Source organism: Teleopsis dalmanni, chromosome 1 (genome assembly GCF_002237135.1).
Source record: "Teleopsis dalmanni isolate 2A chromosome 1, ASM223713v2, whole genome shotgun sequence".
Lineage (NCBI taxonomy): Eukaryota > Metazoa > Arthropoda > Insecta > Diptera > Diopsidae > Teleopsis > Teleopsis dalmanni.
The window spans coordinates 140,071,211-140,090,024 of record NC_051846.1 but is presented as its reverse complement, the minus strand read 5'-3'; the positions used below and the strand labels follow the sequence as shown (position 1 = coordinate 140,090,024).

Sequence of the window (18,814 nt, the reverse complement as noted above, 5' to 3'; positions counted from 1 at the left end):
ATGTTTTACAATTTAAAAAACCAGTTGACTATAAAACTATGGATTAATTATTTTAAAAAGTGTTAAGTGTTTTGACTTATTTAACTGAAAGTATCAGATTCGATTCGAGAGATTGCAAGTATCAAGTTTCGAACTGGTAGCCAAATTTGAAGCTCAAGTCAGTGTTAATTAGCCAACTGATCCAAAGCTGTACTTGACTTGTATTTTTTTAATTTTAAATTTTGTTAATTTGCTGTGAAAGTTCATTAACAAAATCACTCGCCGTGTTACATTAGAAGGATTTTTGTTTTAAGCTTCGCAATGGTGATATTTTACTTCGTTTGTGGTTCCAGTGAATTGCTGGTCTATTTTCAACAAAATTTAAAGGACCCAGTCATTGATTTTTTTCGATATTTCACGTAAGTTGTAAAGTGTTTCAGTTGGAGAACATATCATTGCTAATGTAAAAATTTGTAATGTCTGGTTTGCTAGTTAACGTGTGAATCTTTAAATAATTTAATATGAAATCATATAATTACAAATTAATGCAATAACGTAATAAGTTTACTGGTTAAAATAATTTGTACACAAACAAATCCCTAAACTTAAAGCTCGAAACAGTGTGTCACAAACAATAGTGGTAATATCTCCAAGGAAACCTAGAACAAAATAAATAGGTTATGTTCGGTTAAATACCTGGCTGCAAATCTAACACACATATATCTAGTATCTAGTGTTCTGTGTGTTACCAATTAGAGTAAGAACCCTATGCAAACTTGTAGTAGATATCACCTAAGATATGGAGACTTTCTGGAAAATTTATGCTTATCCGTGTCAATGCTGAACATAAACATAAGAGATGTTCCAAAAGCTTCTTTCTTCTCAGTTCTCTACTTTTGTCATTTCTGGTAATTATGTTGTATGTTGTATTGCTGAGAGACTGGGGACTATATATATAACCATGATAGTTTTGCAAGCCTTTTATAACTTCAACTGTTGTGCACATGCTTTTAGTAATTTTATAGCAGGTTGAACTGTTCTACCTTACCATTATCTATCTTTTTGTATCTTTGTCGATAAAATAAAAAAATCCAAATATATTTTTATTATAGTTTATATATTCTTCGCATATACGAGTAAGAAAGGTTTATTTTTTATTACATCTTATATTTAAAACTATGTATATATTTTTTATAAGGATTTTTAAAAAAGTTTTTGTATTTCATTATTGTTACCATATGTTGCGCTATACCCATATAAATGCGCAGAACATATTTTGAAATTAAATATTAACATACTTTGGAACATGTTTGAATATAGTAAAATTATTATTTATTAATGTAGTTTTTACACTTAAAGAAAATTATAATTTCTAAAACAGTACTTATTTAAATTTGCACATACATATTACAATATCCGCTTATATATGTTACAATCAGTTTAATATTAAAAGATATTTTCTTTAAGTGTAGTATATGTATGTATTTTACAATTATTTTTAAACGTTATTCTATTCAGTTTGGTTTATTAAATCGCTTAAGAATTACCTTTAAAGCATTTTTGGAGGCACAAATTTATCTACTAATAATAAAATAATTATATAAAAACAGTAAACTAGTAACCCTTCGGGTAAGGATTTTTTTTATAATTTTTAAATAATATAAAATTTAATTATTTCTTTTTTATAATTGCAATTTTGAATATATACAAAATAAATTTTTACAATCGGTCTTACTAAATTGTTTACATGTAAAATAATAAAAATTAAACTAGAAAAATATAATTTAAAGTTAATACCGGAATTTGATTAATTGCTTATAATTATTTTCATATTTTAATGTTAAATCGTAAAGTTAAAATCGAATATTAACAAGATTTAGGTAGTTAAATACTTTTGGTTATTTGTCTCTATTGCATTTATTTTATTTTTTTTTTAAACTATGTAGAAATAAAATATATTTTTCGTTACAGTTAAATTTAGGACTTTTCTATTTGTTTTACAATAGTTCTTTGATTTTTTTTATAATTAAAATAGGGAAGTGCTAAATAACCAGCTTTTTGAACAAACACGAATATTAAGTAACGTATAAGTAAAAATCATAAAAAATAAAAGCCCAATTTTATATCGAATTGGGCATATAATTTGTTTTTGACTTCCCTTAGAGCATTATATGCAGTCACTTCTCTTAAATAAAATAACGATTCACAGACTTAGTGAGTGTGAATGTTATTAAGAATTGCGACAATTTTCTATAACATCAGGCGTCAGTGCGATCTCATTTGTTGTGGTGGGGGTCGGTGTAGATGGATTTGATTTTGGGACAGTACAACGCGAAATCAATTGTTCATATGCCTTATTATGTAGGAAACAGACTAATACTACGGTCATATTATCGCCGCCAAGTCCACCCATCTGGCAATCTGGTGCTAAACAGAGATTCATCAACTCTTCGCAAATCTCTTCCGGTTGCATGCCAGCTCCAATACGCTTACGACAAAAATCGATAACTTCCTTATTGCTCATAACATCCCAGATACCATCACAAGCTATTATAATGAATTCCCAATCTTCGGTTATTTTACGTTTTTCAACATCCGGATAGGCTGCAGGGAAGAGAAAAGAAAATGTTATATATAATAATTGACTAGTAATATTAATATCAGAACAAAAAACATGTTAATAGTATTTAAAACATCGAATTGTGGTCATCGGGCATGGAGTAAGATATTACCAGAGCTAGGTGAAATGTACTTATATTATTGGAATTTCTGTTTGTTAAAAGAGAATTTGATGTACTAATAGATATGTTGATTTTTATGATAAAATTATACTAATATAAAAATAATTATAAATTATTTCCATACAATATTGGAAAAAGTAGTGCAGAGAATATTGTGGTTAAATTTTAATTGCAAAAAAATTATAAATGTATTCATATTTCATATAATATATATTTTAAAAAAGGGAACAGAGGTCAATTCTCTCAATTAATGTGGTTTTTGTGACAAAGGATTAATATAAATGAATATCAAAAAATAAATTAAATAATGTAAAACTATTAACTTGAATGACGATTGGAAAAACTTGGCATCTGATCGAGTCAGATGACAAAAATTCGTTGGGGAAGCACTGGTTCATCCAGAACTACTATGCTAAGAAAGAAAAAGATTAATTAATTCTGTTTATATCATTTAAGTAAAATATGTGATATTTGTCTTCGTTACTTAAACCAAGTGTGTGGAAAAACAAACTTGTCGGTGGGTTTACGTTCTGGAACTATTCGTAATTTTAAATGATCAATTGCTGCTTGCCTCTCCTAATTCGAATTACTTCAATATGCTACAAACATCTATAAGAATTTTTATAACAAAATGCAAAAGGTTGTGTAGTAGTAATTTGGTTATGAGAGAATGGGAGAATCCATTGCGTTACTCCAGGCATATTGTTAAAAGATGTTCGCCTTCCAAATGTTTTGGTTTCATTCCCTTATAAAGAAGATTTCTATGCCACATTTTTTTCAACTTCCTTTGAGAATTTTTTGAGGATTCTGATGTCAGTTTTTCAGTTCTATGGAAGAAGAAGGAACACCAAAGTTCTTCGGTGTACTCGAAATCGATTTTCTAAAGAATCAAAGTCCTTGACCTTTGGTTATTTTTGCGGAAGTCAAAAAGATCTCTATGCAACTCTAAACTTAATAATAATAAAATATCTATTCCAACATAGTCATATATTTCATATACTGAATTAAATTTTGTGAAACAACTTAGTATAATATTTTTTCAATATATTTAAAAAGAAATGCATATTATCTTATAAGGGCCCCTTGCCGTAAAGTATTTGTTTCACAACAACTATTTGAACATACTAAATTTTGGTTAGGGTAATGTTATTTAACTTGCAATAAAGCATAATTCATAAGTTTATCAGGCAATTTTTTTTAAGTTTTGTTTTCAAATTACTTTAAGAAATCAATAAACTGATAAGAATTTGTTAGAGATAACACCAAGTTACAAGTAAAAATCCAAAATAAAAACAGAAATCATATGAGTCATTTTATTTTTACCTGTAACGATTTGTTCTTCAGGCTTTTTTGCAGAATTGCGTTTGAAAACGAAGTCTCCAAGGGCACGGGAAAGTGCTAAATTACCATTCACACGATTGAATTCTACCCAACCGCCAGCTTTTGTGATACGTTTTGTCTCATTCTCATTATTTGGTTTATGGTCCATTGATAAGATCTCCACCTCTCCGTTGATACAAGCAACAGCACGCGAGTCTCCAGCATTTGCACAGTACAAATAATTATCTTTAATGAGTACAACGACAGCAGTGGAACCAGCCATCTGATCACCCCAAGACTCGTTATACAACATTTCATAATCAATATCAAGAAAAGCCTGAAATAAAATATATATTAATAATAAAAAAAAATTTCATAAAATGATCAATTTTACTTACTTGTTTTAATGCTAATTCCACATTATCTTTATATTCGGGACGCTTTAATATAAATTTATGTAAATGTTTTCCAGCATATTGTGCCACCGTTGCCCCACCATGACCGTCATAAACTGCAAAGAACGAAGTACCTGGATCATCTGGTAAAGATAATATATGTGTGTGTGAATCTTCCATATTAATTCGCCATCCCTGCATACAACTAGAACCAACTCTATATTGACTGTTCTGACAATATGAGGATTCCTTTGCAGTCACTGGTTCTGATAATGTTTGACCCATTTTAGATGTTGATTATAACGGTGAAGTAAATACAAGTCAGTATTTACCCAAGCGGGTATTGGCTAAAAACTACATATAAAAATAAAAATTTTAATAATTCTATTTTTATTATTTTATTTATAAGTATTTTTTATTTTAGTCTTATGACTTTAAAATCAGAAACAAAATTTATTTCAACTTAAAAAAAAGTTATAAGTACATTCTATAAAAATTTGTATTTTTGACTGAAGTAAAAAGCAAAGTAGTATAGTAAAATATCAATTTGTTGTGATTTAGGGTAAAAGGCTTAAAACTTCTAGAAAAAAATGTTAGACGGATTAGAGGTATCACAGATATATATATGCAGTGCGTTGCGTGTTGCCTGTGCTTATAGAAAAGTGTGTAATGATACAATTTGTGTCACGGCTGGATAGCTACCACTGGACACAAATGCAAAAGAGCTAAGCCGTCTTTATGACAGGCAAGACATGACACCGATGACAAATCAAAAATCTGCTGATCGCTCATATTCACTTAGAGGATGACAGCAAAGATTGGAGCACTGCTCCAAGAGACGATGGACATATGCATTATGCACAAATGAAACCACATAGGCTAAAAAATGTAGGTAATTGACGAAATGACGACAAAAAAAAAGAAACAGATGTTTTGAGCTCTGAACACCCTCTGTGCGAAATACCAAATCGGTGATCCCGAGAGTGTAAGCAGTCGTTCTTCGGGGTGATTTAAAGTCTCACACTGACTTATGATTTCGTTTGCTTTACACCTCGTTAAAAAAATGCTTCAACATCTGCTATTTTGTTTTTTATTTTACATATCTTATTTCATATATATTTTTCTAACCTCTCCTTTCTTTCCAATCTATTTTCAGTGTATGTTTTGTAGTTCAATGATGTCAGTTTTTATAATCGTAATAACCGTATAATCGTAACAATAAGGAGCTACATATAAATAAGCTGAAGGAAAAAAACATAATTTAAAAAAATACTTTCACTGCGGATTAAGTCATTCTTCTTTTCATAATAGCTAGTCCTAATAAATGCGCTTTATTTTGACTTTTTTTCGATAAACATGTATACGGAATTTACAATACTACATGAGTATAAAGGGACAGATGTACCTCGTACAGCAAGAACTATCCTAGCTCAATTGAGTTCAGGATATAATCGAGTGTTAAACAGTTACTTGTCGCACGTAAACACGTTTATTCTTAATGTATGCCCAAACTACGGTTCTACCCCCATGACGTCGGCCTTCTGTTCTCTTGTCCTACTGCACACACAAACTTTCGTTCAATTGACCTTTGGACTCATTCCATTGAAGTACCAGGTTTCTCCGACTGGATCTGAGTTAATCTTCAATTTAATTTCTACCAATCTCAATCTACCCCTTCTTTCTATTCCCCCTCTATCGCCTTTAACAGCCACCCATCCATATTCTAACACATTTAATCGTCATGTAAATGTTTTCCTGTTATCTGCTTTCAGGTCGCAAGCGGGTTACAACAACAAAATAAAGGCACATCTATAATAGTGGGGATTTTAATATATTTAAGTAGACATTTCCCTATATAATAATTCAAGTTACAGATGCTTAACATCAATCTTTTTTTTTCAATAAAATGTACCATGAAAACACGGCTAATATAGTTATCCTTGATGGACTTTAATATATTTAATTTAAAAGTTTCTTAAAATAAGATGTAAGTACTTGCCTTATATGTAAGAAGTCAGGTAATCAGATAATAATTATGGAATATATTGTATATAAGAGGTAGTCGTTTTTACTAGTATAAATAAAATTCCAAACTTTAATCTTCTTATATTAAAGAATGACGAGGTGGGGCTAAGTGGAAACGCAAAATATCCTGGATATTTTAACTTCTTATCATCCTGGATAAGAAGTTAAATTTAAGCCTCAATATAAACGAAAGGGTAAAAAGGCAGTTAATTATAACAGATTATTCACATTTACTCGTATATTTGCGGTAGTAAAACGGTAAGTCTTTTGATCTATTTCCAAGTTCAAATAGAAGTATGAGTAGATTATAAAATAATAATAATAGATTATAATATAATCTTAACATTTGATATTAGTTTTAGGATATTGTACTATATAATTATAAGAAATTAATTACATTTCATGATTTTTGACTAATGCAAAAATATTTTAAATTCATTCAAATTATTCAATAAATTCTATTGTAGCATAAGTATTTATAGATTCTTTTGTAATATTTAATAGAATTTGCGTTACTGGTTATTAGCATGAGCATGCCAGTTTTTTAAACTGATCTAATACGTTGTGAATTATTGTATGTCATCATTATGTAAAAATGCGTGGTCTGCTTTATTAATGTAGTAATTGCATTCATTACGAGTAAATTAAAAAAAAAAGCACTAGACACTAGACACGAATTACATATGTCAGGAAAATGTTTGATTATGATTCATTAGAAATTATACTTAAAGATACTCGTATCTTATATTTTTTAAAGCAGAGATACAACGATACTTAAGTAGTATATTTGCTAGTTCAATGAATTTGCAAAACAGTTTTAATCTTTTTGATAATGAAAGCTGTGTTTTCATGTCTTCTGATATATTCCACTTAATTATATATTTTTTTTTGTATTGATTCAGAAATAGAATTGGTGAAACCAGCTGAGCGTAAATTTATCAATAAAAAATTTAAATGGTTACGTACTACGTAGATCATGACTCAATATTACTACCATCTTGTGATCATTTACTTAACTAAATATTATACTGATTTCATTGATTTTTATACTATTTATTAGAAAACATATTGTGGAAATTTTTTACACTTAATGGATATAATTTTTTTCAGTGGCTTATAAAAAATAAATTTAGATAAAAGAATTATCACTGAAACTGATAGACATTAAAGCTATTAACTTAAAGTAGGTGACACGTGAGTTTTCATTGATAACATGTAGAAAACTTGAAGTTCTATATACAAAACATATACATATAGTATAGTAAAAGGTTTATATAAGTAATTTAAAATTCTTATCTATTATTTTTTTATCAAATAGATTTATTTTTTTTTTCTAAAATATATATTTTTCTGTGGTAGTAGTAGTTGTTGTTGTTGTTGTGATTTGAGTTAGTGCTATTGCGCACATTTACTCTTTTGTGGCTGGGGGGGCTTATCCCTGTCCCACATTAAGCTTTAACTATACTAGAATTATTATCATTTATTTATCTTTTAACCGATGACGGACCGTAGATCAGCATATCTTCCTGTGCGTCCTGAGGTGAGTTAGTGTTTTCATTATAAAATAATTAATTGAAATTTTATATATATATTTTATATATATAAGTGTAGAGATTCCAAGTTACTCAGCACAAATTGAAATTACTTTACAAACCACGTAATTTTTATTATATTTCAAAAATCAAATATTTTGACAGTTTTAAGATTAAACAAAGTATGTAGATCATCTACATATTACTCATTATTTGTATATTTATATATAGATGTAATATATCACTGTCATTAAGATATTAAGAAATAAACGTTTAAATGACTCAATTCTTGGAACAAAAATTTTTACTTACTTTTTAAGTTTTTTTTTTAATATTCATTATAGTAAATATTTGAATGTAAACAATAATATTTGCAATATGAAATAATTTATATTTACATTAAGTAAGAAATTATGAACTCCATTTTTGTTATTGTATTTTTTTAATATGACTCGGAAATTAAAACAGAATTTATATAATGAAATATTGTATGAATAATTATTCCCCATCTTGGTTACGTCTCCACAAAGATCCAATACTTTCATGTGGGTTTCATTCAAACGAATAAGGTTTAGTCTTGAATTTTCATCTGGGTTTCATTAAACTGAATGTTCTTTCATATCTTGAACCAAAGAACAATGCTAGGTGCATTAAGTCTTACTCTTTTACAAAAAATCTTGAAGATCCTACCATTATTTCCTACTATATGTTTATATTTAGAGAATATTCCCAAATAAACTTTACATACTTATAATTAATAAGTATATAAGTAAATTACTTATAGCTTGCTTGTCATTGTGAAAGAATTACCAGATTTTGGAGGTTGGCTTTTTCTATTTATCTGAGAACTTTTGGCAAACAAGTGTTTGCTTAAAATAGTAGAAAGTATACTATATAGAGTATTTAGAAAATGTATTTAAATGAATGACAACGCTATTCACAGTTGTAAATTTATCTTCATCAGCAAAAGTGAAAGTAAGTTCATTGACGAACTCTTGTCTTAATAACTCATATAGAATAAATAAGCTATGCTCGTCTTAATTAAAAGGCCTTTAGAGTAGAATGGTTAGAAGCTAGGAGCGCCCAACTAGATGACATTGGTTTGAAATCAGTTCTTGAAGGAGACTAAGACAGGCCCTACCAGTGACATTGACAAAGTTTTTTTTTGTAAGTACATTATATATTATACTGTCACTCAAGTGGTCTGTTGTACTAACCGTAGTTTTTTTTAAGCGGTCATTAGGTTTTTTATTAAATGTTTGCAGCTTTGACAGTTTTATTTTGTTCCACATATTGAACAGGATAACAAATCTGTCTTCCAGATGAATAGTTTGCCGCTGCTGCTAAGTTTTGTTTATTTACAGACGGGGTGTACAGACGTTGAAAAGTAGATAAAAGTAGATTTTGTAGATATGATACATAATTAATAGTAGTTAGTGTGAATATTGATATTCCCTTTAGTGCAGGGAGTCGAGCTGAACGTAAGAAGTCTAGCTCTTCTTATCCTATATGATTACTGGAAGTAGACTACTACAGTGTAAGAAATCCAGCTTAATGTAAAGAGTTTAGCTTAGTGCAAAGAGTGTAGCTAAGTGCAGGGAGTCTAGTTCAGTGCAGTGTCTAGCTTAATGTAAGAAGACTAGCTCAGTGCAAAGAGTTTATCGTAGTGCAAGGAGTTTAGTTCAGTGTAAAGAGTCTAGCTCAACCTATACAATCTGCTTACTGTAAGTAAACTTCTTCAGTGCAGGTGAGCTTAGCTCAGTGCAAGGATTTCAGTTCAGTGCAAAGACTTTATCGTAGTGTAAGAAGTCTAGCTCAGTGACAACAGTTTAGCTCAACTTATCCAATCTGCTTACTTTAGTCAAATTTCTTCAGTGCAAGGAACTTAGCTCAGTGCAAAGAGTATAACTCAGTGCAAAAAGCAGTCTATCTTAACTTATCTCAAATAGACTTATCTCAAAAATGCCATTATGGTTTGTTGAATCTCTTTGCCTGCAGTTGACCTTTATATTTCGTTCTATAATGTTCAATTCTAATTATTTCTGTAGTATCCCCTTGTCCGAAAACAGATTGTTTTAGTTTCAATTAACTGATGCTATCTTTAATGTCGGAGAAGTAAGTGATGAAGTAAGTTACGCTTTTTTATATATTTACAGAGAAGACAATATTTCTTCGAATTGTATTTTATCTTGCGTATTTGAGGAATTTCCAGATTGGTCCTGATATATGATCCACCCTAAGGGATGAGAGTCGCTATATATGTGCAGGGTATTCATTTAAATTTGGACACTTAAAAATATGTTGATTGTTTTTATTGTATAAGAAATGAAAATAAAAGGATTTTTTTTTGTTTAGTATTCGTGGATCTGTTTTATATTGTTAAAGATTTTCAAAAAAACACAGTTGGTATTTGTTAAATAAATTTAAAATTCTATTTAATTTAAATTTTAATTAAATATAAATTCTTAATTATATCTTTTGTACTTATTTAGATACTCATAGGTAAAGTATGGTATATAAGTGAAAATGTTTAAGTTAATTTAATTGTTTTAGTAGCTCAATAGAATTGTGTACTGACAAAAAATTTCATTTTCTATGAAAATTTATAAACAAAAGAAATTAATGGCTTAAAAATTATACTATTTTGTTATTGTTTGTTTGTGTTTATATTTTATTGAATTGAAATGTTAACAAATGTGAAGTATCTGTAGTGTATGTAGTGAAGTGTACTATGGTGCGTGAATTTATTAAGTCAATAGACAAAATACGTTGGCAACAAAAATTACAAACAATTCAGTTTCAAATAAAAAAACGCATTCTCCAAATGACTCACATTTTCCGATGCTATCGGCGATTAGTGATGAAGCGTTTAATTTTGGAAATGAAATAGTTTTTGCTTACAAGAATTCGTAAAAAATAGAATTGCAACAAAATTCGTTTATAATTAACACAACACAACACAACACACAACAATTAAATGCCGGTCTGCAAGAATTTGATTTAATTTTAATACACATTTTTGATGTTTGTGTTCAGTGCACATAAAATTAAACAAAAAGTATCTCAGGTTATTTTTAAACACTTCGACACACGCACCCATTTAATGCTGTAAATATTTCAGTTTCAATTCATAAAAAAATAATCATAAGATTATTTTCATAAGAATAAAGAGAAGTATCTTGTGGTTTAGTAAAGTTAAGTTAATAATTTTTATAAAAATTTAATTTTTAATATTTTTTGTAAATATTTTTAATTAATTTTGCACGTATCTCAGCTGAAATGAGTTAGTATTGCGTATTGCGATTCGTGCACGTGAGTTTAATTCACTGAATTTTGTTTTAAATGCAGCATGTGATTCATTTCGAAACACAGTGAAAACTCTAATAGATACAGTTATTATTTTATTCCATACTCTATTAGGAACTTAAGGATACAACAAATGATTTCCAACTATCTCTATTTTACGAAATTTGTCGAAGTTCGTTAAACGATTTGTTAGTTTCAGTATTAATTGCTCTTCGCCATGTAGTCTAACTATCTCTATTTTGCCAAATTTGTCGCAGTTCGTTGAGATTTGCCAGTTTCAGTACTGATTGTTCTTCGCCATATAGTCATTGGTCTGCTTCTACGCCGGGTTCCCTGGGGATTCCATGTTAACGCTGCGTTCCGGATATCGTAATAAGGCCTATTCACTCATATTTTCGCTTTTGAATTTCAACATTAATAGACGTTTGATTAGTTTGCCTCCAGAGTTCTTCATTTGATATTACTCTTGACCACCATATCTTCATTATGTTTCGCAAGCAGCACATACAATTAGATAGATAGAAATGTTTTCTAAAACGACATTTTTGTTTTTATTTTATTTGGGACAACTTAAACACTTTTAACCTGATAACTCTCTTCGACGAACAAAAGTTTGTTGTCGTTGGTTGGTATAAACTTAATAGGGTTTTCACTGTACTTCTCTTTAACGAATCTTTAACGAATTTCGTATTTCACTTTAACTATGAAGCGGTAAATTAATTATTATTTATTCTCAGAATATCATTATAAAATTTGATTCGGTATAAATATTTCATTTAAGCTTAAATCTCATCCTCCCTCAGCACACTATATACTATATACAAATGGTTGAACATATATAAGATACAACTGAATGGATTTATTTATTAAATTATTTGCATTATATGTATAAGCTATTATTTTATTATTTTTACAAGCTTCGGGTATTCATGTCTGTATGTTTTGCATTGTTTTGTACTATATTATACGTGTATGTATATATGCACTTCCGTGTAGGTCGGCAAATTTATTAGGTGTTATTTTAAGCAGCTGAATTAAATCTACAACATTTAAGAACAACAACAGATAAAAAGGTGAAATAAATAAAAGCAAACAGAACAGAGTAATTGCAAACTCAGAATAATTACTTTTCGGTTATATAAAATACACAAAGAACAGAAACACAAACACCTTAAATTTATGTACTCACATAAATATATAGGTACATACTATATTAAATTATATATATATATAAAATATTTCGTCTTAAAAAAAGCAAATTAAAGAAATTGTAAGCTTCGAATTTTTGTATTTTGCTCAGTTCGATATTTTATTATAATTAATTAACAAAATTTATGCTAATTTTAAGGTCATATTGTGACTGACTACCTCAGGCCTTATTGGTGTAGTTACTTAGCAACAAATAAAATTCATCGTGACATTTTAATCGTGATATTTTTATATAAGAAACAAGAAGGCTTTAATACGAAATGTAAATAAACAAAGTCAATAACTGGCTGAAGACTGCTTTAATAATTTTTTTACCTATCTAACTACCTATCCACCTACTTACCTAGCTACCAAGTAGAACATTTAAACGGTTGAGTAAATAACGTTTTCCAACACTGCTGGAAGAATTTACATGTCATCAATTTACAGTGTCGTTATTGTGCAGAGATACGGAACACTTGAGTGGAATTGGTGGGTAGGCAGGCAGCATTGAATGAAGCATAAACTTGTTATGAAAGCTCAGAAATGTTCTTATTTTTGAGAGCATATGAAGTGGAGAAGTAAAGTATTTGTACTGAAGTGTAAATGCTAAGTCACAACGGCAGGCATATGTTATATGTAGGTTAACGGGATACTTTTAATTTTTGCATGCACAACTGGATTATAGGACAACAAAATTGGTAAACCATGTACACATACTTTTAATGCGGTATGAAACTAATAGTATAATCAGGCGTGTATATAGGGTGATGAAAACAGTGCTATAACATTTTTAAACGTGTATCAAAATTGAAATAGAAGTTCGTTTTTGTTTGGTTAGGGTAGAATGGTGGTTTGCATGACTCTTAAACCAACTTTAATAGAAATAATCGTCCGTTGTAATATTGTGGATAAATCATTGTTTAGATTTCAATACAAAAGGACCACCAAAACAGGTAGAAATACCGTAGTAGTTAGCACACTGACAATGATGAAGGTAACAGACATAGGGAGGTCTATTTAAGTAATAAAGGACTAACCTTACACGTCAGTAAGATACGTTATGTCCCTACTTTGATAAAAAGAGTGTTTTCAAAGAAATGCCATCTCCTACAGACCAAAGATAAGCATTGATACATAAAAGGAAATACTGTCAAGTAATTATGGGCACACCAAGTTTCATTGTATATATTTCTAACACACAGTGACTCATCAGTACCGATTCCATAGTACTGAGTATGTGTTGCGCTTTAATTAAAGCAACTGTTAGGGAACCCCTTTGTATAAATTGGATCAAAAAATGTTAACTTCTAGTTGCCAACGATGTCCACTGATTCATAAAGAGCAACAAAGTATCCTACATCTTTGAAGAATTATAACCATGGTAAAAGTCATTATGGGTACACAAGGCTCGCTGCACAGTGATTCGTCAGTATAGACATTGTAGTACTTAGTAAATTTTGTTCAAGTCTTGAAATCTGGTAAGTATTTTTATATACACAGGATTTATGCAGCGCATAGAAATTTTTAAAATGTTATTACAAAAAATAATAAATTTGACCAAGTTATGTTTAGTGAATCACCTAAAATTGACGGATGAGAACTATAGGATAGAGAACCGATTACTTTTGACTAAAAAATGTATTTTACAAACGAAAATGCCTTACAAACGAAATGACTTACTTAAAATAAAATACATATAGCTTACTAATTTAAGCTTAAAATAAAACAGTGCATATGTAATTCATGATGTATTTATATTTTGGGAAAAAAATCATTTACCTAAGATGAGTAAGTATTATAATTACAATTATAATTGATTAATTATTTAAATAGAAAATTCTTTCTTATGATTCACAAAAATAAATTTAGTACAGTTGATAATCGAAGCACAGATCTACACATTATTGCTTTGTTGAAGCACTTAAAAAGACTAATAATGATGATGTGTGAAAACATTATTAAAAGCTGTTAAATGGATTCTGTAGTTGCCCTCGTATTTTATATTTTTATCAACTTTATTTTACTTTAAACGTTATAATTGTAAAACTATATTTGACTAAAAAACTGGTAATCTTAATAGCTGCCAAATATAGTATCTAAATTTGCATTTTAAAATGTAAGATAAAGCGTTAGTTGAACCGATAAAAAACCTACGTTTGTTTTACGAGTATCTGATACATGTTTTTGCTATGTGACGTTAATTGTATGTTGACTTAATAATTTTGTAGTGAATTTATGAACTCACAAACATCTTTAAAATTTAGGAAAATAAACATAATGATATATTTAAGTATTAAGCTAGTTATACACATAATATATAAATATTAGAAGACATGAGATTTTATTTATCTTGAATGTAAGGAACGATAAGAAATGTTTTAGAGTCTACAAGCCATTGTAATTTAAGGGAATAAGAAATTTTAATAAATAGAATAAACAAAATAATAATGGAAAACAAAATAAATTATATAAATGTTTATTATTAATTTCTGCTTGTAATTTAATTGGTTTTGTTTTAATTAAATTTTTAAACAAGCTTTAATAGACTTTTTAAGCAATGTTACTTTTGACAGTAGTTCAATTCCTTTCCGAATCTTTAGTAAGCCATTATTAAGTGAATAGATTGGTTGACTATACGTAGGTGTCCATTTTAGTCTTAGACAGTATTACCGTTTGGGACGTCTTAGATTGAAGTTCACAAACAAACAAGTACAAGCAATGAATTTAGTGTAGAATGGTATGGACATTTAGAAAATCAGTGAATTTTTTTAGCGACATATGTTATACAATTAACATAAAGAAACGCCAGAACAATATAGTGAATGAGTTGAGATTCAAAAACCACGATACATTCAACTGAATTATGTGCGATATATTGTACGTAAACTAAAGTATTTTTTTGTGTATTGCTTCCACTAACTGACCACCCTAACACCCATATCTATGATGAAAGTTGGAAAAAATATAACAAATTGTATTTTGTAATTGTATAGCTTTGTGCACATTACCCCGTCCGTCAGATCTCAAGATAGACCTGGTTCAAACTGGCCAAAAAAAGTACCATTCAGTTGACGGGTCACTGCGTACTAGGAAAACATACTACGAGACGGGGTTTACGCTATAATGCCTATTGTCGTGGTTCGGGTTTTGTTTTGTTTATACGTAATAAACAAAATACATAATACAAAAAAAAAAAATAAAAATAAAGAATGTTATATATTATATTAAAATATAATATACGGTATATATTATATTATAATTTATATTAAATTTAATATATGGTATATATAAAAATATGATTACATAATACAAAAAATATTAAAATCTTATAATATATTATAATATATACATTATATTAAAATATAAACAATATAATATAAAAATATAATATATATTAACTATATTAAAACATAAAATAAAAAATATTAAAATTTTATGTATATTCTATATATATAATATACATATATGTATATATAATATACATTATATTAAAATATGAACAATATAATATAAAAATATAATATATATTAAGTACATTAAAACATAATATAAAAAATATTTAAATTTTATGTATATTCTATTGCAATGAATGCCGAAATTAGTCGAGTTCAAAGTGCCTTTTTTTAAAAAAATTTCCGGGAATTCTTTTTAAAAGTCATATTAATCTCAAATTTTTAAAAAAAAAATTTTTATTCATATTTTGCATATCAATTTCTTATCGTATGGTAACATGTCGTACATATACATATCTATACATATATATATATATATATGAATATATATATATATATATATATATGATATATATTGATTATATATATATATAAATATATTGTATTATATATATATGTATATATATAAAGAAGTATTAATATATTATTATACACTATTATCTTAGTAATTCATGTTAATATTTAAAGTAATGGAGTAATGGGTTTTTTAATATTACGTTTCTTCGTTACTGTATAAACTACCTCAACTCCAAGTAAGGTTGGCCATACAATAGACCTCATAGAATGAAATCGTATAGCTGTTGACAATATAAGATTGCAACTTCTTTCGAAACTATTACAACAGTACCATTCATGATCTACAGTAAAGACTTTAGTGAATGAGTAAACGAATAACAGTGCAAAGCGTTTAAAAAATATAGCATTTTCAGTTGTTGTTGCTGTAACCCGCAGAGATCTGTTTGTGTAATCCCTTTGGGAGGTGTTGATAGTCGATATTGACGAGTGGCTCCATTCATGATCTCTAGTAACGACTTTAGTGACTGAGTAACCGAATAACAGTGCATAGCGTTGTTTTTGTTATAACCCGCAGACCTGTTTGTGTAATCCCTTTGGAAGGTGTTGATCGTCGAGATTGACGAGTGGTTCCGAAACGTAGACTCAGCCGTTCTTGGAATCATTGTTCCCAGTAAACATATTCAGTTGTTTTTGTCAGTAGATTACCGAGATCGTAAAGGTTACTATTATGTTAAATGTAAAAAGAAACCGCAAGTTGTTGTAAACTATGTGATTACCACTTTGAGACCAAAATGACATATGACACAAAAATATTTATTTAATTTTTTTCTAGAATTATAAATAAATTATTTTATTTATAACAGAACAGAACAATGCGAAAGGTTAAACAATTTTCAATTGAAAAAAAAAAAACAAAAATTTACTTTTGATTTTATTTATCATACATAAACTTTTCGCTCAGCAGCCTGCATTTGTGCAAAAAACGATTTAAAAATAAACTCTGGAATAATTTAACGCAGTAAATTGAAATGTTAATAAAAGCTGATAACTGGAAAAGATTGACGTTGAGCCGAAACAGTAAAACGCAGAGTCAGAGTCAGGCCGGGCAAGGGAGTCAGGCAGTGCAGCAGCAACGACAAACTTCTCAGCAATCCAACACACACACACACACACACACACACGCATACACATGCAAAATGTACGTAAGAAATAATCGTTAACGACGACATTTTCATATGTATAAATTTAAAGAACGCGCAAAAACAAAACAAATGTTTGCTTAATCATTCTTAGATAATAATATTAAGATATTATATTATATAGAAGTTTTATATAAATATAAGTACACATAAAAATTCTTATATATCTATTTAAAGTGAACAAAAAAAAACAGCAGTCATTAATTGACTCTTATACATTATATGTATATAGAAGAAGAACTAATAAAAACATAAAAATATGTTTTTTTTTAAACTCCAACATTTTTAATGTCTTAATCGATTTCAAATATATTTTTATTAAATTTTAATAACAAACAATTTAGTTTCGTTTTTGGGCGCTCGTTTGGTTCTTTGCACGCCACGCCAAATGAAAATAAAACCGCTTATTCGTAGCATGTTTTTCTATTGGATTGGATTCGTGGCCCGGCAAAATGGTTTCGTTTACAATTTCTGACAAGGTTAAAGGTTAATGTAAACGCCTATGTTCTAAAGTTCAAACAAAATTGTATACTTAATTGCAAAACTTTAAAAAAATGTAACAACAACAACAACAAAAACATGAAGGGGTTAAAAATTATTGTGCAATAATTAAATGAACTTACCTTTTAGATGATTAATGCTTATATTTTGTATTATCAGTTAAGATTATATTATGCTATTCCTTAATGAATCACTCTTAAAGTATATATATAAATATGCCTTATATTACGAATTATTTAATAAAAGCGAGGCAAAATTTGCTTAATTTTGAGATCAAAATAACAGTTGCTGCGCGAACGTAGAATTAAACCAGAAAAACAAAGTAAAATTTTATAAAAAAATAAAAGCACGCAACACACAACTCGACAAATGCAATATTATTTCATTGATTTTTCACAAGTATATCTTTAATATATATATATGAAAACCTTTTATTAAATATATGAATTTCGTTTCTTTTATTATTTGTAAAATATTTCGTTTTGCGACAAAAATAAACACAGCTCTCTACGTCTGATTCGATTCAACTATACATGTTGGAAAATATTAAAGCGTTCGCTCCTTCTTGTTTTTATTCTTAATCATTCACAATGTTTGACATTTGTTTCATTTTAAGAGCACTGCCATCATTAATTTTTATTAAGCAACCAAAATAAAATTTCTAATATATGCTAAACGGCAATTCACAATAAAATGATATGAATTTTTTATTTTATATTAGGTCTTTTCTTTTGTAAGCAAATAAATAACAAATAAATAATAATAATAAAGAACAAATAAATAGTGTTTACACTACTTTTGATGGCAACTCTGTAGAAAATGGCAATTTCGTTATGTGCAAAACACGTAACAAAATTTAAAGTTGAAATTTTGAAT

At 28.4% G+C, this 18,814-nt stretch overlaps 1 protein-coding gene across 1 annotated transcript; it reads right to left on the bottom strand.

Moving 5' to 3' along the window:
* Window positions 1-1,941: 1,941 nt before the first annotated feature.
* Window positions 1,942-18,312, bottom strand: LOC119669028 (probable protein phosphatase 2C T23F11.1). The gene is made up of 4 exons (XM_038078755.1): window positions 18,061-18,312; window positions 4,439-4,789; window positions 4,044-4,377; window positions 1,942-2,583 (listed from the first exon to the last, which is right to left on the bottom strand). Exons 2-4 carry the CDS (start codon window positions 4,718-4,720, stop codon window positions 2,210-2,212), a joined length of 990 nt encoding a protein of 329 aa, XP_037934683.1. The 5' UTR covers window positions 4,721-4,789; window positions 18,061-18,312; the 3' UTR covers window positions 1,942-2,209.
* Between the last annotated feature and the right edge of the window lie 502 nt (window positions 18,313-18,814).